Below are 24519 nucleotides of genomic sequence, written 5' to 3' on the forward strand. Positions count from 1 at the left end.
GTTTTGTTCTGTCTATTAGGAAGTTGAATTTCTAAGCTATTATTGTATTATTAAGTGGGGAGATCAGAATCAAACCAAATCAGCAACTCATTTGCTAACCATGAAATGTACAGATTCTTAGGCCTAGATTGCACAGTGTACATTCACAGTTAATCACATAATGTATTCTCTTTCTTATACAAGTACAAGTAAAGTATATTAAAAACAGTTATATAGGATTTAATTTCAGTAATAGAACACAATAAGTAAAGGGCATATTTATTCTTCTCAGCTGTACATTAAAGATTTTAGGAAAATTACAGTATTTGAGATTGAAAGAAAAAGTACACACAATTACACGCAGAACAAAAACTCTAGTACATACATTAAAATGAGAATCTTTGGCAGTAGCCAAAAAAATACTGTTTTTAGTCCTAAACAAGTCTAAATAAACTTGGTAAAATGTTAACTATAATAAGCTAGATATACACTAAAAATGTATTTACTTTAGATCATCAAGCCATTACAAGTGATAATTAATAAAAGGTTTATAAAATGACAGACTTTTTCTTTTACCAGAAAAACGTCCTGAGCAATGACAAGGATATTTATAGAAATATTTTATTCATACTCTAATAATTATAATTGTGGCATATACTGAAAAACATAACCAATTCCATTAATATACAAAGAAGTTAAATGACTAAAATTAAAAGTGACAATTCAGTTGAGGAAAATTATTAAAGACTTGAAAATCTGACTTAAAAAATCCAAAACTTATCAAATATGTCATTCTGTATTACAATACAATAAAAAGAAGTTAACTGTAACACATGGGTTTCCTCAGAAAGTTTTCCATAGGGGGGGGGGTCACAAAGTAGTGTGAAATTGTGAATTGAATAAAAAATACATATGCATATGCCGAATGAATAAAGAAAGAATTGGGGGGGGGGCAAGTATGTATCATTGAAAATATTTTATGATGTCCTGTCTTTAATTTTTTGGGAGTATCTGCAAAAATTAATGAATTACAAACCAGTGTTAACTCTCCTAAACATTTTATATGGTCAGCCAACATTTCTTGTGACAATACATTGAAATACTAAAGAAACTAGTTTGTTTATCAGCTACTTACTAAAGACAGACTCTACACCATTTTGCACATTTACACACTTAGATACAGTAGTTTTTCAGATTAGTTATTAAAAGGATTCTACACTCACTTGTAATTTTAGTATTCAGCCAAGTATTGCTCATAGTACAAAGACTTGGTTTCAAAAGTACCATCAACTTAATTAATTGGAGCATGTAAATTACCAGAGCTAATTGTTTTAGCACAAAGCTAAACAAAAGGCTAGTTGCATTCTGTTCACCAAGGAAAATGAACCAGGAGGCCCAAGAGCTAATACTCTAGTTTTCCTATTATTTATATCGCATATCTAATATAAAGTTTTATAACACAAAATTGAACAAATGTATTGAAAAGTTAAAACGTTCCCTTTACACAATATGTTCTGTGAAAAACAAAGCAAAACATGACTTGTATAAAACACTGAATACATGTTTTTTTAAAATTATCCAAACAGTATGTACAGAGCATGTAAAATTAAACCTATAAATATAGTTTGATTTTAGTTAATTTAGTGAAAGTGCTAATGCAGACAGAACACTTGAACCTAAGTCAGGCCATTAAAGTAGAAGTTGAAAAGTAAGATTTCATATACATTCTTAAATTTGGAGAAACCACTTTTAAAATTCATTTTATATTGCAAACTTGTGTTTATAAACATTAAAAGACAGTTTTTCTCATGAAACACCACCAACCAAATACTGAACCTTTGACAAAGGTCAAAATTACAAAAAATATTTAACAGTTTTCTTTAAAATCAAATGAACTAAAATAGCACAAGCATGAAAATTAAAGCTCCATTTACAAGATACATCAAAATTGATGTACATCAATATATTTTAAATTAAATATTCAAATTTAACTTGACATAAATATTCTCAAGCATGAATATTCTTAAATGTGAAAGAAATCGAAAACATTAACTATAAAATTATCATAAATGAGCATTTTCTACACAATTTCTTATAGTTTCAAGATTTCATGCATTTTAATACTTAGTAATTTTTCTCAGAATTAATAATGTTAAACTAAATAATTCTAACTTACATTATATTTCTGAAAAAATTATATATGTCTCAATTAAACATGAAACATTTCTCATATCTTATCAAATTTTATAACTTTTAGAGCGATTATTATTATTATTAATCTGAAAAAAAGAATCCTATTTAACATTTATGATACACTTTACTATCAAATGGTTTCAGATGAAGCCTTAGCAGTTTGTATTAAGTAACTTTCCCCTGAATCACAGTAACATTTATGTGATAGATTTTTTCCAGATGAATAAATCACAAAACGTTTTAAAATTATATTTCCATCAGTAACATGATGCTTATAAAAGGAACATGTATAGATAAAAAATCTAAACTTCTCACCTTATTCTTTTAAGTGGTGCAGTGATATTGCATAACTATAACCTATTTACATGTACAGGCATATCTTGCAAACTTTTTCTTTGTACAAAGTTATTTCAGATACAAACACGGTATCTACTCACATGGCCAAAGAAGAGAAATCAAAACCTCTCTTCTGTTAGGCATGTACATTTGATAGACAATAATGTTTGAATTTGATTTGGACTTTGTTCTTTACTTATTTCAGTTTTAACATCAGGAACACTTCCTTGGAAAATGAGGACTTATTAAGTTTAAAATTCCAGGTTTCATTTTCTCTGCTGTACTTAGCACGATCTGGATATCTTCTGGGTCTTCAAGACCTAAGATGGTATTCCACGGTATACGTTGTATATAAGTGCTTTCTTTCCTGAGTGAAAGCGATAAAAGAATCATCAGCTGCTAAAAACAATCTATCCTTAATAGTTAAAAGCAATGTGTAATATTTACATTCAGTAAAACACAGATAAGGTGATCTTTCTTACATGCAAGGCAAGTGACTTCTAGACATGAAATATACAAATTTAAGGCTAAAATTTTTTGTAGTTGGTTGGTGAGATGAAACTTTGCTTTAATTTTACTATAAATGTTTACAGATTATGTAATGACAAATGTTTTGATTGGCAGTTTAACAAATGATATTATTTACTTCAATGATTATATAAATGTCTTTTAGCTCATAAAAAGTTAGCTTTAATTTGTCTTACCTAATCTTTTTTTCAGAGGCAGACTTAGGTCAAAGTGAGAAAAGCAACTGCTTTGGGCTATGCACTTACTTAAATATTCGGGCCCCTCACTTACTTAAATATTTGTGACATATGTTAATAAATATATGTAAATAAATGATAAATATATTATATAATAATAATAAAGGACCTATTTATTTTTGTTTCAGATGCTGCCAAAGCAGTTAGAAGATACTGGTCAGAAGTACCTGAGTGGTAATTGGAAAAGGAAGCATGTTGCAGACAAGAAAGCAGAACTGAAAAAAATATGTGGAACATTTGAACAATTTCTTCAAAAGCCCAAGCAGACTGAGTCTGACCAAGAAGATGATGTATTCAATAAGAATGAACAGGATGATGATTTTACAGGTGCAGTTGGAATGAATGATGATAGTGCTAACGATGTTGACCTGGAGAAGGACCAAACAGATGATTAGCAATCACATGATGCTACTATAACTCAACATTTTGATTCTGAGTCCAGAGATTTAAACATTCCAATGATCCTGCATGTTGGCTAAGGCATATTGATATGGGTATCCAAGATCTTTTAGTAAAGGACCACAACAAGATGAACAGTACAATTTCCCAAGAGATTGCAATAGATGAAAGCTTTCAAATAGTAACTTTAAAAGAAAGTTAGGAAATGGTGAACATTGGCTAGTTTACTCTACATCGAAGGACCAAAGTTTTTGCTTCTGATGCAAACTGTTTGGTAACTCCAACAATGGTTTAGGATGTGTGTGATGGATTTTGTGATTGGATAAATACTAGTTTGCACTTGTCTGAACACAAGCGATCACAGGGACACTAGACAGCTACTCTACAATGAATGGAACTTGAGAAAAGTTTAAACAAAAAATGCACTGTTCATTGACTGAACCAGAATTCTACCATAAACTCTGAAAAACTTTGTTGGAGAAACGTTTTTGATTACCTTATGAACACAACATGGCGATAGACTTTATGACCTGAACAATGGGAATTTTTGGGGGTTTGTAGAATTATTTGCAAATTATATCCAGTCCTGCAAAAACATGTGTGAAGAGTTGTACACAATGAAATTCATGATCACTTCCTAGGGAAGTGAATTCATAATGAACTTGTATCAATTATAGGTAACAAAGTGCTGATAACCATTGTAGAGAGAAAAGAAATTGCAAAGTATTTCTCTGTAATACTAGACTGTAAACCAGATACAAGTCACAAAGAGCAAATGTCATTAACTCTCCGATATGTCTCACATAGATTAACAGATGTTTCAAGTAGAATTTATGAGCACTTCATAAAATTTATTGAAGTCACAGAAAGTACAGGGGAAAACTTATGGGAAGTTTGACTGAACAGTATCTATCATTTATTGGGAAAAATACAGTAGCAAAAATGTGCAACTTGTATGTAGAGTTTACACTATGGAGGAGAAATTTGAAGCTATCCTAAATACAGTAGAGGCAATAGATAAAGAGAAGGAGTAAACTTATATAATCCTCATATATAAATATATAATCCTCATATAAACCCAATTTATATATCGTATTCTAAAAATAAACCAAAATTAATTTAAATATTTGTAATACCATCAGTCTAAGACCTAAAAATACAAGAAATCCTATGAGCATATCTTTCCCATGTCTTTACTCTCTAGCATCCCCTCACATCCTGTGTTATTATTACACTGCAAAAGAATTCTGTTACTAAGATGATGAACTGTATATTTCTTTTGTGAAAAAACAAAACAAACTGAATAATGAAATTAATTTAGTTGAAAACAATAATCTAGTGGTACGCACTAAACAAGATTATGTCAACTGAGCATTTTCCAATGAACAATCAATCAATGTGTTTGAAAGAAAAAGAAGTTTTACAATAATTGGATAATGACACTTATGATAAACAATGTTCTTTATTTACATCCTGATAAAAATAAGCAATGTTGTTCATCATGTGTTGTTATCTTCTTTATTTTGTAATGATCGTATTGGTTCTTTCCAAAATACTAAATAATGGTAGAGTTAATAGGCTCATCCCAAAATATCAGTGTACAACTGTCAAACCCAACTGGTTTCAAATAGGTCTAATCCTTTCCCTTAAACTAGCACATTTTTAGGTATTAAAAAAATCAATGTGCTATATCCAAACAAACAGTTTTATCTCTAAGAGAACAATAATGGTTACCGTCATATGTTGATATTATGCACAAAAATATCACATAGCAGTATAAAAAATAATATGTTAAAAATTCATATATATCTAGATATATCTAGTTACATTCTATAAATTGTTCAAACAAAATTATCAATATTATAAAAAAAAAGTTGAAATTATTCTAATTAGTAGATGATTGCATTTGAAGTCAACAATTTAGTTTTGAATTTGGATCATGAAAAATATAGACAAATTTTAATAATTGTTATATTTTAATTCAGAAGAGAATGGACAACTAAAGAATTGAAATGTTTTCCATTTTGGATAACATCAATAATTATGGACAGTGCACACAATTATGGAAGATGTCTTTGGGGTAATATTTGATAATGTTATTATACAGATACAGCACTGTAGCAGATAACTTTGGAAATGAGAGAAAAATTGCATAGAACTAGCTATGCTGAGATTTTATACTCTCCATTAATGTTTCTATAAATATAAAGGAAAAACATATCAACCATTATGTATTATTGTTATGTTAATGCAGGTGGTAGCATGTGACTAACTGAAATAGTTCAGTTCTTGGTATAACTGGTATCATTGGAAAGAGGATCTCAAGAAAAAAAAGTTTGTTGAGAAGAAAGGATTTTCCAAGGTCATTATGGATGATCTGTACCCTTGTCAAAGAACCAGTGTTGTACTTACCTTACTCTATGATAGGACCTAACAACATAGTGAACCATTGCTAAATATTGGTAAATACTGATAAATATTGCCATAAAAATGGTTCTAAGCCCTGAATAACATTCTGTTTCTAATAGAATACCAGAGAGTTTCTGTTTCAAAGGTACTGTATTATTCCAACCTCCATAACCATAAAAAAAAAAAAAAAAAAGAAAGTTATTACATAATACATAATTTTAAACTGATAATACTCTGGACCCCTGAATGCATTTTAAACCGAGATCCCATCCTTTAGTGACCTTCTGGATAGAGCACAGGACCCCTGGGGATAGAGTTTTAAATGATGTTTCAGGAATTTTGGTGTTTATTCTTCAGTATTTTGTAATTAAAGACATTCAGAAATCTCTTATTGTGATGTTCAAATCTCCCTTAAACCAACAAAAAACTGCAGTCAGATATTTCCCAAAATGTTAACAAAAATCTGGAACTTCATGGAATACAGCTGCACACTTGAGAGTGAATGTCTTCTGGCTAATATTTTGATGTACTTGGATAGAGAAATGTCTTCCTTAAAGCACAGAATAAAAGAATCTAGTAAAATGAACTATGCTGTAGCTTTATAAATATTTGAGTATTAAACTCGAATATGGAGGGGCTTTAACCACTTGATAGTTTGCTCATTTAAAAGTAAAGAATGAGCAGTGCACTGCTTAAACAAGAGGGAATACTCAATAGCCGCAGCACCTGAAATTCTCTTAGGTAGGATTAGAGTAAATTTTCTATGAGACCTTTTTTTTTTCCTAGCTATATTTTTTGTAGGTCAGCAGTACCAAGCTTGGAGCACTTGAATAACCAATTCGATTTTATTACTCATCAGGATCTCTACCAGCTTACCCTCAAATTGAGATTCTTTTAGGATGGATTAGAGTGAATTAATCTATGAGACTTTGGGCATTGTCAAATATATCAGTCAAAAGGGTTTGACCTTCTAAGTCCAAAATTGTAATTATATCTCAAATCAGTCAAGAGATGATGGAGTTATGAGTTAAAGTTTTTACTCGGGGCAAAAAAAAAGCCATTCTATGAGTTGCTATGCCGCAGCTAAAAATAATCACATATTTTGTAGATACAGCTGCTACACTGACATTATAAAATGCTTTTTCAAAACAAATAAAAAGAAATTATAACTAAGTTGTTTACTGCAGTATCAATACTTAAAGAGTAATTTAATTTCTCCTGCACTATTTATGTTATACATTTAAAAATATATCAACTGAAATTTCAATCAGTTTTATGAAAGCCATGATTTGAGCATTTTCTGCTAGTGTTAAAACAGAGAAAACCTTCTAAAGATGTTTAAAATATCTAAAAAGAATACTTGCATGTAGATAAACATAAATCTTTGCAATAATTATACATTAACTTTCTTAGAGGGACTTTAATAGAACACTTTAAACAGACAAAATCTGTTGAATGAACAGCATACAGTAGCCCACACAACAGTACTATTAAATAAAAAATTTACACACCTCAGTTTCTCAACCATTTTTATGACCACCATAGCCTTCAGGTGGAGATGTCTCCTAAATCCCAATAAATGATGTTCCTGTTTTGCTTTGTCATGTGTGAGAAGAGAAATCTATATAGGATGAACAGAAAAAAAAAAGTTTTCATGGTGCAAAAGGTTTGCTAAATTGAAAGTAGTAATCCAAAATACTTGGAATGTAAACTTTAGACATTTTTGGTGGTGGAGAAGATACAATTTTGGACTCCTTGATCAAGTTAGTGAAATTCTGGACCCAATGATAAGCTAGAGGGAGCAAGCTGCTGTTATTTTAACTCTGTAAGCATAGGCAAACTAGATTGTTTGTATATATTTTGTTTATGGCAAAGCTACTAAGGCTATCTGTTACCATCCTTAATTTGGAACTGCCATCAAAGGGAAGGCAAATGGCCAGCAGCATTTATAACCAACTCTTGGACCACTCTTTTACCAATGAGTAACAGGATTGACAGACACATTATAACACCCCAAAGTTGAAAGGCTGAGCATGTCTGACACCAGGTTTAATTCTTGTTTTTCATGTGTATTCTTTATTTATTATTATAAAAGTAACTAAAATGTAAAAATTAGAAACTTTTTAGGTTGGATAAGGTTAGATTAGGTAAACTAAATAATAATAATAAAGATCTTTCATGAGGTACACTCATGATCAACTCGTGAGTGGCCTGTGCATTACATAATTCAACAGAATAATGTGAGCTATGCATTCATTAAGTGATTTACAACTTCCGTAGTTGGAATGTTAGTTGGACACTGTTCAAAGAGCAATAAAACAATAAAATTTATGTAGGAACAGATGTATACTGTTTTGAGTTCAAAGCTATTTAGGATGAACAAACGTAGTTTAATGTTACAATCTGAAGTCATTCTAGAAAGAAAAAAAGGGGTAGTTCTGGTTTATTTTTTTAAGTCTTTTTTTGGTTATGAGGTTGGTCAATTTGACTAACCTTGTATACAGCAAGGATAGAGAAAATAACAGATAAAATATAAAGTTTTACTGAAAAAAACGTTTGAAGTTTATTTAGGTTTTAAAGATTATATAAATGAAATTTGAGATTTTCAGATGAATAAAACTATTTTTAATCTCAACATGAAAATCACTTTGCTCTTGGAGCAGTCAACACTTTGACTCCATTTATTCCTGGAGAAATTTTTAGTGAAAATACTTCATTAAACATTCTGATTTTTTTGTCTACAAAAGACTCTTAATGATTTCTGAAAGCTTCCAAAATTCCACGAAGATACACAAAACATATTAGAAGTTATGGTATAGATTGAAACTATAAAGGTCAATTTGAGGTCACAAACTCAGCCTAGCCCATAGTGAGAAAGAACCAGGCTAAGCTCTGGAAACACAGCCTAATCATAATTTCTTGAATGAATGTATTGTATTAACTTGTGTTTTCCAAACCTAAAAAACATATAGTCTTCTTTCTGGGTTTTCAAAGATATTTTTTAAATTGCATTCCTATTTATTACAGATCTACTTTACTACTTTTCAAAATTATTATTGTTTCTTGAAACTTTAAAAATAAACCACTGAACTATAAAAACATATATATAATAATGTAGACTTGTTAACACTGCATTCAAAGATAACACAAACTGTAGACTTACAATTATTTCTAATGATCAGCAAATCAAACAGATATGGTAAGATTTTTCAGAATTTCTTTGGTAAAACTATTAGTTATCAAATATATAGATATACAAAAATTCCCTGACATCAAAAGGCAGAGCTAATTGTCAGAGTCATTGCACTACTAAAGGTATTGCAGGAATAGTGAAAAATATAAAAAACGTCTCCACTTGCTGTTGGAAGCCACTCAACAAGTACAACTACATATACATTTGCAGAAGTGCAAAGAATTAGTTACACAGATAAATACATAGCCAAAATAAATTATTGTAAATGATATCTCAAACATTTGGCTACATCACATGTAAAAAGAAAAAAAAATTTTCTTAAACTTACAGCACATGACTGTTTAATTAGCAATGGTAGTTTGTTTGCTGTTAAGTACAAAGCTACACAATGGGCAATCTGTGCTGTGTCTACCACAGGTATCAAAACCCAATTTTTAGTGTTATAAGCCTTGAGACTTACCACTGAGCCACTAGGAGGCTGCAGTGGTGGTAGGTAAAGCATTTAAATGGATGAAAAGTTTGAAACCATGAAGGATAGATGTCAAATATATTCAAAGTTTTTGAGCGATACTGATGAGGAAAACATTGGATGGAAGGAATTAATGCATTACTGTTAAGTGGCTAGAATGCAATACAATTATACCAATTATTGTAATATAAACAGTAAATATTCTACTCACCTCCTCCATTAACTCAGGGACAAATTTTCCAACCCCTCTAACAGGCTGTAAGGAACTGAAAGAAGACAAAATTAACAAAGAACATACAAAATATCCTTAGACTGACAAGGTATGTATACACACACACACGTGTGTATGTATGTGTGTGTGTGTGTGTATATATATATATATATATATATATATATAATTCAAATAACACTAGATCAACAGATATTTCTCTAAGCAAAACATAACTGTAGCTAGTTTATGTGAACTATACAAGGAATGATGACAGTTTTGATAAGAGTACCACATGGTTTGATATAACATGTTTATGAATCAAAGTTGTCCACACAATTAAGATGACATCTCTGGAAAAAATGTAAGAGATATGTTTTTAGAATTAATTCACAATAAAAAGGCCAGTAACAATAAAGTGAATATGTATCATAAGCCGTTCTTTTCCAGACACAGCTTGCAGCAAATACTACTTATATTTTGAGCCCCCCCCCAAAAAAAGTGTTACTTTTTTAGTATTACTTGTTCCAGGTTTGATCAATATTGTTAGAGCCCACAAAAAACAAAATGATGTTAGACTGACAACTATTCAAACATTTGTTTGTTTTTGAATTTCGCGCAAAGCTATCTGCGCTAGCCGTCCCTAATTTAACAGTGAAAGACTAGAGGGAAGGCAGCTAGTCATCACCACCCACCGCCAACTCTTGGGCTACTCTTTTACCAATGAATAGTGGGATTGACCGTCACATTATAATGCTCCCACGGCTATAAAGAGCGAGCATGTTTTGGTGGGATGGGGATTTGAACCCACGACCCGCAGATTGCAAGTCGAGCGCCCTAACCACATGGCCATGCCGGGCCTTCAAACATTTCTTTTTATTAGTCATACAAACTGAGAGATTTGAACATTATATAGTTAGAAACAATCCAATCATTATTAGGTAGTGGGTTAAAAAAAAAGAGAAATGTTTCCAGTAAACAGGGTGAATAAGAGACTAGCATCCAAGGAAGAAGAATTCTTCTTTTAATATTCTCTCACAGTGTATTGTTTCACAAGCAACAGAGCTGAAAATGGTTAAATGTAACAATACAAAACATACATTTTTTGGATTAATTAAGTTTAAGATTTTTTTAAAGGAATATATAACATCATACTTTCTTAAGTAGGTCAACTTTTTGGAAAGTAGTATATTCATTTAAATATTAGACTTAGATGCATGAAAAAATGCTTTGTGTTGGAAATACCGTTAAATCTCAGTAAGGACCAATAACATATAGGCTTGTTTACAAAATAATCACTACCTGAAATTTCTAAGAACTTATGAGTGAAAAGGAGAGAATAAAACAATAATATGTCAACCACACTCTATCTATGTGCCATATTTAGTACTGACAAAGCCTTTCACCTGATCCCGGGGCACATCAGGCCAGCTACGATACAATAGACACAGTAGTGACCAAGATGCTATATATATCTATGGCAAGAATACTCAGCTTTTGTCTGTCCTGAAAATGCATATGTACCTTACTATCTAAATGTGATTACTTAAATTAACCTTACCCATCATTCAGAAGAACTGGTGAACCAGCAAAATTTAGCTTTATGCTGTGTGAAAAGATTTAGTCATAAAACTGCCCAACAGTCAAGTAAGAGCACTTTATTATCCTGTACTTTAATACCATGTTCTGACAAAAGAACTAAACTATGAACCAATGGTAATAGAAGTTACTGAAATAAAGTACAACTATAATTGTAATGAGAAAGATAAAACTAAACATTTTTGTGGAAAACTTCTTCATTTAGTTCAACAACAAAAATCATAGTAATGCACTTCCGTGGAACGAAATAATGATTACAATTTCACAATATAAACTTATTAAAAACTGGGTTATGTAAAGGTTAATACTGGCACTGTTTTTCTTTAAGAACATTTATTGCTTGACATGCACCATTATGACATATCAAGAATGGAAAATTGTAAGTTTTTATTTACAAATCAAATTATTAAATTTTATCCTGTAAAAAAATATAATCAGTAAATAACAAAAGGAACAAAAAACCATTTTTAAGGCCAAATGCTTAACTGTTGTTATTGCACTTACAAACTAACCAACATTATATTTTTATTCAAACAACATTTAAAACTTGAGTAATTCAGGTTCCCAGATCTCAAGTGCTTATTCATAAATGACCATTTAGAAAAGAAAGCTGGAATATACAGCTGTTTTGATAAGCTTTGATAAATGTTTCAAAGTTAACAGAAACATTGTGTTTTTGTGATGTAATATTAGATAAATTGATTGTTAAATAAGTAGATAAAATGGTTCTTACATATAACCACAAATATAAATTAGAAATACATGTATTACCTGTGAGCAGATGAAAGACCACATGACTGCCAAACAATATCACTTGCAACATCTATCAGAGTAAATCGAGACTTGCTGTTTAAGAGATCTGACTGATCTTGAGCAGACTTTAAAAAAAAACAATTGATATTTCAATCATTTATAAATACAGCATATAACCAAATGTGACTATAAATAGAAATTTGATACTTCTTTTGATTCTAGATGTTAATTTCTCACTTAAATTTCAATATTTGAAAAAAGTACAAAAATTGCATAACAATTTATCAAGTATTGCAAATGTTTCATAATCATTTAAATAGACTATAAAGTTTCAAACACATTTGAATCATCACCTATATTCTTACAAAAACATTTTATGTGGATATGTGTAAGCAACAATAATACAACAACTACATATGCACATGCAAAGAGGTAGACAAGAATTTGAAAAAAGAGACTGATAAAATGTTACTTATAGTTGGGGTAGAAACATGAACCTCCTCTACTGAAGCAAACTGACAGTTGAAAGCACTTAAATTGTGGCAATATAGATGAATGATGGAGATCAACTACACAGAAAGAAAACTAAAGAGGAATTGGAATATGGACAGACAAAAATAATAAATTTTTGGTGAAATTTCTATCGCTTATAAGTAAGAGTTCAATGTTGGTTTGAGTTTCTTGATTGTCAGTCTCTTTTATTCATACATCTGTTTGTTGTTGGAACTACATTTTGTAAAGTTCTTTTCATCAGCTACTTCATTCTTAGAGTATTTCAATAAACAATGGCCTTCTATTACATTTACAGTTGAAGAAGAAAATATTCTAAGTTGTCTTTTTTAGAAATAGGTATTCATAATTTCTGAGGTCATTCAGAAATAGGAACCTATCATAAACCAATGTACATAAAATTGTATAGTCATGTTAACAGTATTATACTTGTTTAAATGTAAGGACAATTTGATATATATCTTAGTTTATAGAGATTATCAGATTACGATAACTATCATTATTTTCAGAAGGAAAGTGTAAAACAAATGTTGTTAAAAAATGGTTTACATCTTATATTATTTGAACAAATTTAAGTAGAGTGCACACCTCTTATCAACTGATTTTTGATGTGCCTAAACTGCCATTCTATATCAATCTAATATTTATAGATAAAGAATGTTACACGTTGAGAGACAAAATTAAAAAATATTTTGAAATAACTGCCCAAACTTTTCAGTATGAAGTGCCTTAAAACTGATATTGAGAATTGAGAACTTTTTCAAGGCAAAAGACAGAAGTTAACATTTTCTTAAATCAAAAATGTATTTCCAATAATACTTACCTTCGCTCACACTACAGCTATTACTTGACTGCTAGGGTTTCCTTTCCTTTGCCCATCTAAGCATTAGTCTGATTCTATCTCGCTTGGTCCAGTCTTTTATACCCCCACTCAATTGCCCTTGGTGATATCTGTCTTGTGACACTCGCCACCTACATCAATGCAGCCTCTATCTTTGTACTGTAGGAGGTGAGTGTTATTGGAAATACATTTTTGATTTAAGAAAATGTTAACTTCCAAAACATACTTACCTCTCCTTCCACATTGATAAAGTGGAGGGGCTGGTGAGGGTATTATCCATACAGAATGCATTTGCATAGATCATGGTCATGCTAATAGAAGATTAGCACCCTAGACAGGAAATTGCACTACATCCAGAACAAGTATGCTCTTCTCCTGGAAACAAAATCATGCATTATGGATGAAATTTGACGTGATCCGTCATCACCACTGGCCAAGGTTCCATTGCTCGAAGTTGGAGTTATAGGGTCATGGCCCCTAAATTCCACGTTGGTGGCTAGGGAATTTGGACTGCAATACATATATTTGTGAGTAGATCCCAACCTGTAGCTATACAGTGATGCATTCCGAGCCATTGGAATCATGACGAGAAGATAAGCAACACCGAAGTTGACAAACCCCCTCCTCAGAATGATGGGTTTCTGTATGCCATACTCAACCTGGGGAAACATAACTCATCCAGTTTGGAATTATGAACACTCATCCTCACTCCCCAACCATGTGGGCAAGGTAAATTCCACTTTCCCTTAGAATTATGGGGAGGATGTGGAACAGATGGTGCTCAACTAAGGACCCAGGATGGGACCACCCTGTGTTCAGAATTATGAGGAGACAATAGACTCTCTTCCATGAACAATGTGTGAACCATTATTTATAAAAAGAGAAGGGCCATGCTTAATCCAACCAGATAGCTGAGCGTCAAATCTGAACCAGTATTATGAATAGGCTGGCATCACTCCTACTGATATCTAAGGGAAAAAAATCCAGAGACCCGGGTAGGAGGGCTCCCAACTTCGCCCTCCTCTCCAAGGGTGGAGGAAAGTCACTCAAACTCTCTGGTGGAATAACCTCTGTCCACCACTCCAGTGACTGGAAACTGGGACTGGTAAGGACTTCCTAACTCCACTAGTAGAATATGGGGGTAATGCACATTGGAGAGCACATTTGAAATAGTGTAATAATTAAAACAAGTTCTCTAAATTTTTGAAAGCAAACTGACCCCAATTTATGCAATCCACTGATCAGCAGAGACAGGCAGGATCCCCTTATGCTTTACTTATGATAGCCCATGAGTTGCAGTCCAGCATAGTACATTAATACTACAAGGTCTGCCTCTAGATGGTCTTATGGAACACCTCCTTTCCACAGAGCCTTTTGCAACCTATATAAAGAATATTGTGTTAGTGGTCACTAGTGTAGATTTGGTTTGATAAAAGCACGTCTGACTGGGCAACACTTGCCACAGAGTGTGATACTGTGATTCCAAACCTTGAGACATTGCTCTTTAAATAACAAGAAGTTCTAAAAAACATTGATTTGAAGGAAAGCCTCGTCATTTGTCCATAGGCTCTAGAATTCATGAACATTGAGATATGCACACCATCTCTGAAGTGAGGCATCTATGAAAAGATGGATCTCTGGAGAAGGTGGTGGCAGAAGAACATTTATCATAGTATTGTTCCAATTTAACAACCACTCGAGATCTAAGATGTTGAACCTGAATAAGTGCTGGGTAATCCAGTGGATCACTGTTCATGATCCATCGATCATGTAGAGACCATTGATGGGATCTCATGTGTGCTTGTTCAAAAGAAATGAGGGATTCAAGTGATGCCCACATCCCCAAAAGAGAAAGAACCATCTGTGCAGTGGGAAAAGGAGATGTGAGTAAGAGTCAGACTGCCTGTTCCATAGCATGGAGCCAGATGGGAGTCAGCTGAGCCCAACTGAGATATGTGCTGAAAAAGATACCTAGATGGATGATATATTGTGTGGAAGTGAGAATAGATTTCTCAGCTCTGATAAAAAATCCTGCCTTGGTTGCTTTGGAAAGTAGTATCTGGGCATGACATTCTGCCAACTGATGAGATGGTGCTAGTAGTAGCCAGCTGTCCATGTAATGGTGTGTGCACAGGTCTAGGGAATGGAGATAATGAGAAAAAGTTTGTACGATATTGCAGAACACATATGATACCGATGCTAGCCAGAAGGGCAGAACCTTGAACTGTAGCATCTGACCCTTATGCACAAAAAGCAGATAGTGGCAGGACAACGCCGCTATGAGAACATGCATAGGCATTGGCAACATCAAACTTGGTCATCCATAGTTCTAGCAAAAAATGCCAATGCAGAGTGAGGAATGACTCCATCGTGAACTTTGGAGGATCTAGAAATTGATTGAGATGAGAAAGATCGATGACCAGAAGCCAATCTCCCATTTTTTGGGGCACAACAAACAGATGGGAATAAAACCCTGTAAGAACTGGAATAACTCTCTCCAACAACAAATCTCTGATAGACATGGAACAAAGTTCTGAAATCCAAGGATTTGAAGGAGGCAGAAACCCACAGGTTTGGGGGATAATGGTGGTGGTGATGTGAATTGACTGACTAATCCTGGTGCAAGGACCAGTAGTACCTATGGATCCATGGTAAAGGTTTTCCACATGTCAAGAAATTCTCAGAGCCAAGCCCCACAGACCCCAAAGGCATACAGTAGTCACCACTGCCACTGGTGACATTCTGACAGAGTGGAGTTACCTCATGGATATGGACGGATTCTATTCAGGGTACCAATGGACTGATGTTGGGGTTGGAACCCTCGAATAGGAGTGGAACCATGACCCCCTGTAGGAGCTGAGGAAATTTGAGAAGCAAATAATGACAGGGATGATTGCAGATGGGCAACATCAACCCTTGATTCCAAATACTCTAGAATATCCAAAATCAATGGTCAGAGAAAGGGCCCCTCACATAACTCATGAAGGGCAGCAGCAGGTAAATGAATGAACCCCCTCCAACAATGCCTTTCTACCCAACAGCATACCAGCCAAAAGACTAGGGAAAGTACAGAAGCTGACAATCGAACCAAAGTAGATGCTAATAATGGTCCCAACTTGTTATCAAATCGACGTGGCGATCACCGAGAAGCTTCTCAAAAAAGGAGTAAGGATGATAAATGTATCAGTACTGTGGTTAAGGTCAGCCAAATCCTAGAAAATTGTGATTTATTCATGTGGACCACAGAATCCTTTCTGGCAGTGGTAGGCTAAAGCATGTTATTCTGTGTGACAGATTTACTATCATATAGTTGTTTTAATATCAATGTTTATTTGAGTTAAATTTATATTCAAAAAATGTACATAACTTATTCTGTTAAATCTGTATTGTGAAATTCCTGCCTATTCTCTAAAATTATGGAAAATTCTCGAGTGTAAGAATCAACAATATATGTACGTAAACACTGGGGTGTCATTTATATTGTTGCGTAAGCTGAAATTTTGAGAAACTCTCTTTATGCCTATAAGTATAGCCAACACGCCACACCAAAAGACAGTATATATTATTGGTTTGTTATAGTTGGTATACTATAAACCTCAGAAACTATAATTGTGATTAATGCTTATTAATCAGGAAACTTCAGATATTTGACCAGGAACATTTATAAATTTCGAACATTACAAACCATTTAACTTCCGTGTATTCACATCGGACATTAGTACTTTTACAAAGACATTATATAACTTCAGTGGTAAAAAACTCAACCTGTAATCAGTATGTGATCAGCGAGGACCACAGAGTTAGCTAGCTCCCTCTTAAATGAGTTGCATCTACATCAACTCAAAATTAATTTGCTCATAATGAACCCTCGATAAAACATCAAGGAAGTTCCAGACCAGAAAGAAGACTCAATATTATTTGTAAGTTTGTAAATCTTTTGTACAGAGATAATAACTTGTAATAACTGTTTTTGTAAATTGTATTATTGTTTGTATATTAAAATATATTTGTATTAGAAAAGAAACTGTGTGTGTATCAATCTTGTTGGCAAATATCATAAATTGGATACATATCAGCATTTATTTAACTACTAAATCTAAATTACAATTTAACTCAGTTTTTGTATATTTTAAATCGTAATACATAACATCTGACAAATGTGATGAACAAAGCATAGCTGTCTCTTCATGTAACCGAGTAGTATACCTCCCTGCATGAACTGTAATATCAGGGGATGGAGGGAGAACTAAGTGCTTACCCACAGACCTTTCTACCATCAAGGAAGGTGCAAATTCAAAAGCAAGTGGGAAAAGGCCAAAAACATCACACACTTGATTTACCAACTGAAGGATCCAGAGGCAGATGATCCATATTGGCCTCATGACAAGCCAACTGAGCAAAGGAAGGCAATGGAAAAAGGAAATCTAAATTCTTTTCAATGTGGACAAGAATATGTGAGGTCAACCATGTGTCATTTACAAAAATGTATAACAGAGCATCTGAAGCCAATCACTGGTAATTCTTCAAATATCTATAAACATCTAGATCAAGAATGTTATGGAACTGCTGAAGAAAATAATTTTTCCATAATATGTACTCTCAACAACAAACAAGATGCTGAATATATATAGGAAATGGAGGATGTGCTACTTTGGGCCAGAAAATGGATTGGAAATAAGAAGCTTGAATTACGAAAGTTAGTGCACAAAACAACAACAAAAAAAGAGAACAATGGAGAACAATAATTAACTATCAGAATTGGGGAAGATATGAGTATTTGACTGATACTGCCTATTTAGCACTTCATATTTCAAAATGGTTAGTTATTATTGGTTACGACGTCACTATAGTGACTGTACAGACTATAAATGAAACTTTCTGAGAAACTTAATTTTGCAGTAAAAATCAATAATGTTCCACAGTTGGATCTGTATGTTATTTCCTATAGATCAGCAGCTATAATATGGCAAAGTGGAAAGGTACTAAAAACATTCTGACTATAAACAGGTATGGTAAGAGGAGTCGAATTGTAATTTCTTTCTTTGAGCTTTCTAGGTTCAAAAGTATATTGGATTAAGCCTAAAACTTTGGTAGAGCAATAAAATTCAGCTTTTATCTAAAAATGCAGAAGAGATGACAAGTTTAACTTGAACTTTACTTTTAAAGACTGTGCTCCTATCAAATTTCACAGTATACACATTCAATATGGTAAACAGATAAAAAGGAATTTCCTCTTTATTCTTTCTAGAACCTTATAGCTTGTTTTCTAAATTTGAATACAAGGGTCTAATGCATTTTACAGACAATAAACTGTATTGGATACACTGTGCAAACATGCATTTTAGTTTAAGCTAAGAATACAGCTTTATTTAATACTTGTTACTGTTTATAACACTGAACGATTTAGGCCTAATATTTGAAAACATTTTATTGTCAAATACATAAAGAATCTTTGTTGTTAAGTATCCTTTCTTTCAATTACCTAAATGAATACAACCATCTCCAAGTATGAATTAGAAACAACTGTATTTAATATTTTACTTTTTTGTCGATTTCACATGTAGCATAACCTAAAACAATATTATATAGTAACATATAAAACCTTCAGAATTCCTTGCACATATAATCCTGAATAATATGCACATAATTTTCCAGATGTTGTAATCAAGGAACAGATTTTCTCTTGTGAGTTGAGAAGAAATTTCAGATGGAGAATCATCTGCAGAACAAATAAGGAAGTTTTTAATTTATAATGAATTTTAAACACTAGAAATGAAACAAAAGTCATTTCCAAACAGAGCCTGGATGATTCCAAAATATCATTTTACATTGAGCATAATATATTGTTCATAAAAAAAAGAAAAAGAGACAGAGAGAGCTAGTAATACATTAAACCATGAAAAGATGCAAAGCTTTAGTTTTTTGGGTTAATAAAATACCAGACAGTATTATCAACTGTTTTTCAATAATGATACATTATTAAAATAAGCATTAACTTAAAAATGCACGATATGTAGCAAAAATGTGTGACAAATGGAAGTTGATAAAAAGATGTGTATTTTAAAATTATCAATTTAATAAATGCCTAATAGTCTAGTACAATTAGTAACCATAGAAAATGAACTGGTTAAACCAAAATCTTAGAAATATTTTGCACCTGACACAGATTAAAACAAAACACTGTTCCATTAAACCTTTCTGTGTTCTCTTGCTACTAGTTCAGCAGTCACACATGTACAATGAAATATATTGTGTAAAAAACACAACAGAAAAAATTTCTTAATGATAAAAGTGTAATTTTACACAAACCAACTGATAAGCAATGAAACCATAAATACTATGAACTAATTATCTATTAACCTAATATTATCTTCCTCAATCAACTTGAAATTAAATTTTGTATTAAATTATCTTGCCGTGGTTTTAACAGACACTTTTAAACACTTACAAACCTTCTTCAAGTGTTTTTTTACTTAAAAAACTACTCACTAACAGGAAAATCAATGAAAGTATAATATTCCTCTTAATGCTACAATGTGTAAATTCAATTAAATCAGACAAAGATTTACATTTTAATTTCCAATTAATAATAATTTTCTTATTTTTTTCCAGGAATAGGCAGAAAATTTAAAAATATATAAATGTCTTCACATTAGAATACTTGCCTGCCAAACTAGCTACATCTAACCCACAACAATTTCATTACTAAAATACAAAAAATAATAGCCTTGAAAAGATTTTTCTTAGTTACTGATAAGTCATTGGGAAGTTTGTGTTGATTAAATCAAAACAGCTTTTACATTAATAATTATAACTGTGTTTTTTTATTAATAAACAATTCTATTTGCCCATTGGTGTAGTCCTGGTAAAAGAGTGCTTATAAGAATAATGTTCATACTCAGTCTGACAAAATAATTTGTAACAAGAATTTGACTAAATAACAAGAGATGAAATAATCACTTGTTAGAAAATCATGCTTAAAAGTGTTGATTAAAAACAAATCCAAGTTTATTTAAATATTTTTAAACTAGCCCTTCATATTTTCTTCTTGTCTTAAGAAAAATGTACCTGTTCATCTCCAGACTTTCCTTTATCTCCAAGTATGTGTTCAGAGAACTAAACCTACCTTCTTAATACTACTCTCTGATGTTCCTACAACGACAGTGTGGCCACAGGTCTGCAAATGAGACATAATAGCTCTCTGAGTTAGAGACTTCAAGGAAGCTCCTGTAGCTGAATCAATATCCTGTATAAACATTATACAGAATAATTGAAAATGATACTTCTTGCAGCCGTGCTACACAAGCAAGGACTTACAAACTCTTCAAAATGTATTTAATTATGATAAACAGATGTAAGAACATACATATAAGAATTCTCATATATATTAAATGTAGACATTTAATAGACATTTAGTTTGTGAATGATGTCAAGATCTCATACATATTTCTTTAAAAGGAGGGAGCCTGAAACAAAATGCATAATGTTGAATTACAGACTGAAACAAAAATAATAAAAGTATCTTGTTTAATTAACATATTTTGAAACTATTCTAAGTAATCAATTGAAAAATATTTGTATACTGCATTATCAGAAAGTTTAAAACCAAACTAATAATGCAATGTGATGAAAACTGACAAAATACTTTGGAGCACCAAGAAAACTTGAAAAAATTTAGTGCTGAAATGTTCAGACCAATTAGATTCAACAAAATAGTTCAAGTCTTCTTTTACAATACTGTATATTGATGTTTTAATAACGTAAATTCAAATAACATTTCTATATGGCATTATCAGAAAGTTTAAAACTAAACTAATAATACAATACAGAAGCATGAAAACTTACAAATACTTTGAAGCATTAACAAAGCTTGAAAAATCTACAGGTCAAATGCACAGGGCAACTAGATTTAACAAAATTATGCTAATTATGCTTAAAATAATGTATAATGAAGTTTTAACAATATAAAAATCCTAAACATTTTCAACCTAATGTAAAATATGTGAAATCTGTCAAGACAACTTGCTTGCTTTATTAGAGTGGTGTTTATCTTCCCTTTTGGTACTGGAATGTTCCAGTTTTCATGAACATTATCAATTTGTAAACTAAATTTTTTGTTTAAATTGCAGTTTATTTTATTTCCATATACACATATAAAGTATCATTATATTAATACTGCTCTTTAAACAAAAAAAAACAAAAGCAGTAACAAGAGTCTGACTAAGTTTATGCACAAATCTGGTTTCTTCTACTTTATTGTTTATGTTTAACATAGGAATTGTGAAACTGATGATCAACATTTAATTCTGGCTTTAGACATTGAATGAGCAGTTTTTAATGCACAAAATTTAACAATCTTTTGCATGATTTAGAGCTCTAGTGTCAGTAATTGTAAATGGACCATCACAAGATTTCAAGTAGTGCCTACAGATTATGAATTCACTACACTAGACTTGAGATGTCTTTTATAAATGATTGTTGGTCATGTATAAAATAACTTCTTAAGTCTAAAGTGATGATAAAATAAGAATCCTAAACTTAAATGTGATTGAAGTAAATTTCTTTATTGTTTTTGACATTTTAGTTAAAGCATAATGAGAACGTATGCATTCTCATTATGTGGTATGACTTATGTTAAAGTGCTGGTTTTTAAGATGCACTGAAAACATAAAGGTATTTAGAGCTGAATGGTAAACAAAGGCACTCTTATGACCTAACTGTTTTATGAAAATATAATAAAAAGTTACTCACAAATATCAAAATTGATAAAATTAATCATGACAACAAAATGACTATAAATAAAATTTCAAATTAACTTCCAACATTACTCTGGTAAAAAAAAAGTATCTATCTACATATATATATATTTTTATACCTTTCGTTTTGGTTTTATACAAAAGAATAACTTTATCTAAAAACATATACGTATTTAAATTTGCATAATTGAAAATAAGGAATATATATGTATTAATGAGTTTATAAGTTTTGCACAATTTCTCAGTGTTTTACTGGAATACACAGTCTCAATTCATATAAACTGCAACATTAGCAGCATTTCACTTATAACAACTTAAATGCTACCACACAGAAAAAAACAACAGTACATACCTGTTCATCACAAAAATTGACATCTGATGGGCCAATAAATGGTTTTAGAGAAAGTAAAGTATGATAAAAGTCGTTCAACATATCACCAATGTAATCTAAATGGTCAATCAATGGTCCCTATAAAAATTACAGAAAGGTACATTAGCTATAAATATGGGTATACAAGGTTAAATTCCTTATTTTTGAAAACACAAGGAGATTATGCTTTTTTATACACTTTTCGAGATGCTCCTACTAACTTACATCAAAATCTATAAACTGGTATTAAAAAATAAATGACTTATTAAAGGTTTTTATACAGGACAAAAATGCTAGTATTTCAAAAATAAAACTCCTACCTTCTCCTTTACCAGTTTTACAATCTTTGTCATTCTTACATCAGTCATAGTCAGAATGGGCCAGAGACTTGCCAGATCCTTATCATTCTTGAATACAACTGCAAGAGAAACAGGAGTGCCATCTTGCCACCACTCTTCTGCAGACTGATGCTGTTTAAAGCAAGTTGAGTGAATAATTTTATTGTTAGGAGTAATCAGAAGGCGACTAAAAATATCATTCTGTAAAGGCAAGGGATGAACTTGTTGTAATTCTCCATGTAATATCTGCCCAACACAGTGGAGTAATTGGGGGTCAACCTCTTTTGATTCCTCTCTACAATCATTACTATTTGGAAAAGTAAGTTTTAAGTTGTTTAATAAACTATTAACAGAAGAGTCATTATGTGTATTTTTACTTTTCTTTCTGTCCCTTTTATACCAGCTTTTAGGTACCGAATTGGGTAATGACGAAGATAATGTAGTAGATTTGGAGATATTGGGCTGCAAGCCATCACGATGTAGACCAATATCTGACTGACTGAAACGTCTAGCATTAACTGTACATTCTGGTGTCCAGAATGCTAATAAGCCTGGACCTATGATGTGACTCCATGATGATAACAGTACAGCTTCAAGCATGACACCCTGGGGAGTTAGAAAAAAAAATTCAATATTTCAAAACAATATCATACACATTATATTAAGAACAATGCCAATGAAGCTTCTGAAGCATATAAAAAATTACTTAATTGTCAAATTGGTGTAATATAGTCTTAAGTTCATGTCAACTCAATCAAGTTCTATGTTACAGCTTAATATATTCATAATGTAGGAGGTGAACATAAAACCAGAATATGTTAACATCCTATCTATAAAGTTTATTGAACAAAGCTCAGCAAGTGTCTGAAGTATCACCACATACACATGAACATAACAACTGTTCCAAATATAGCATTTTTATTTGATAAAATGTAATCTCATAAACATCTAATTGCAAAGTAATAATTTGTTGATAAATTCATGTCCTAAAAACCAAGCAAATTGAAATTTGGATTACTAAACAGTTCTTAACTACACATTTTAATCAGTAAATGGGGTAACACAAATGTCTGACAATGAGAAAGTGTGCTAACCCTTAGAAATATAATATTCCTATACAAGTACATAAAAAAATCATGCTCTTGCTTCCATTATTATGAAGAAAGATAAAGCTAACTTTAAAATGATTCAAAGAAATCTCCTAGAATAATTCCTAGTTTGAATCACACAAGTCTTAAGATAGAAATTATTTAAATAGAAAGACAAACTATAGGTCCTATGGTGCTGGTTTTCTATGCCATACAGATAAAAGATCTGAGATGTAAAGTCTGAGAATGACAGTGAAAAAATGATCATAAAAAAATACAAGTTAAAATTTTGTTTGTATATTTAAGATATTTTT

The 24519-nt window shown here is 31.8% G+C and overlaps 1 protein-coding gene across 2 annotated transcripts in view; it reads right to left on the bottom strand.

Annotated features, from left to right (window-relative positions):
- Positions 1-2209: 2209 nt before the first annotated feature.
- LOC106464832 overlaps positions 2210-24519 on the bottom strand; it is a 31471-nt gene continuing 9161 nt past the window's right edge. Inside the window, exons 3-10 of one of the 2 annotated variants that reach the window (XM_022392634.1) lie at positions 23100-23723; positions 22762-22878; positions 20780-20830; positions 19256-19372; positions 12321-12427; positions 9954-10008; positions 7592-7701; positions 2210-2875 (exon numbers count right to left, since the gene is read on the bottom strand). In XM_022392634.1, the coding sequence (XP_022248342.1) occupies positions 2722-2875; positions 7592-7701; positions 9954-10008; positions 12321-12427; positions 19256-19372; positions 20780-20830; positions 22762-22878; positions 23100-23717 (1329 nt within the window). In that variant the 5' untranslated portion in view covers positions 23718-23723 and the 3' untranslated portion in view covers positions 2210-2721. Of the gene's footprint in view, positions 2876-7591; positions 7702-9953; positions 10009-12320; positions 12428-19255; positions 19373-20779; positions 20900-22761; positions 22879-23099; positions 23724-24519 lie in introns of both variants that reach the window. The other variant, XM_013924988.2, reaches the window with a different exon arrangement.

The sequence above is a fragment of the Limulus polyphemus genome, unplaced genomic scaffold (genome assembly GCF_000517525.1).
Source record: "Limulus polyphemus unplaced genomic scaffold, Limulus_polyphemus-2.1.2 Scaffold1754, whole genome shotgun sequence".
Classification (NCBI taxonomy): Eukaryota; Metazoa; Arthropoda; class Merostomata; order Xiphosura; family Limulidae; genus Limulus; species Limulus polyphemus.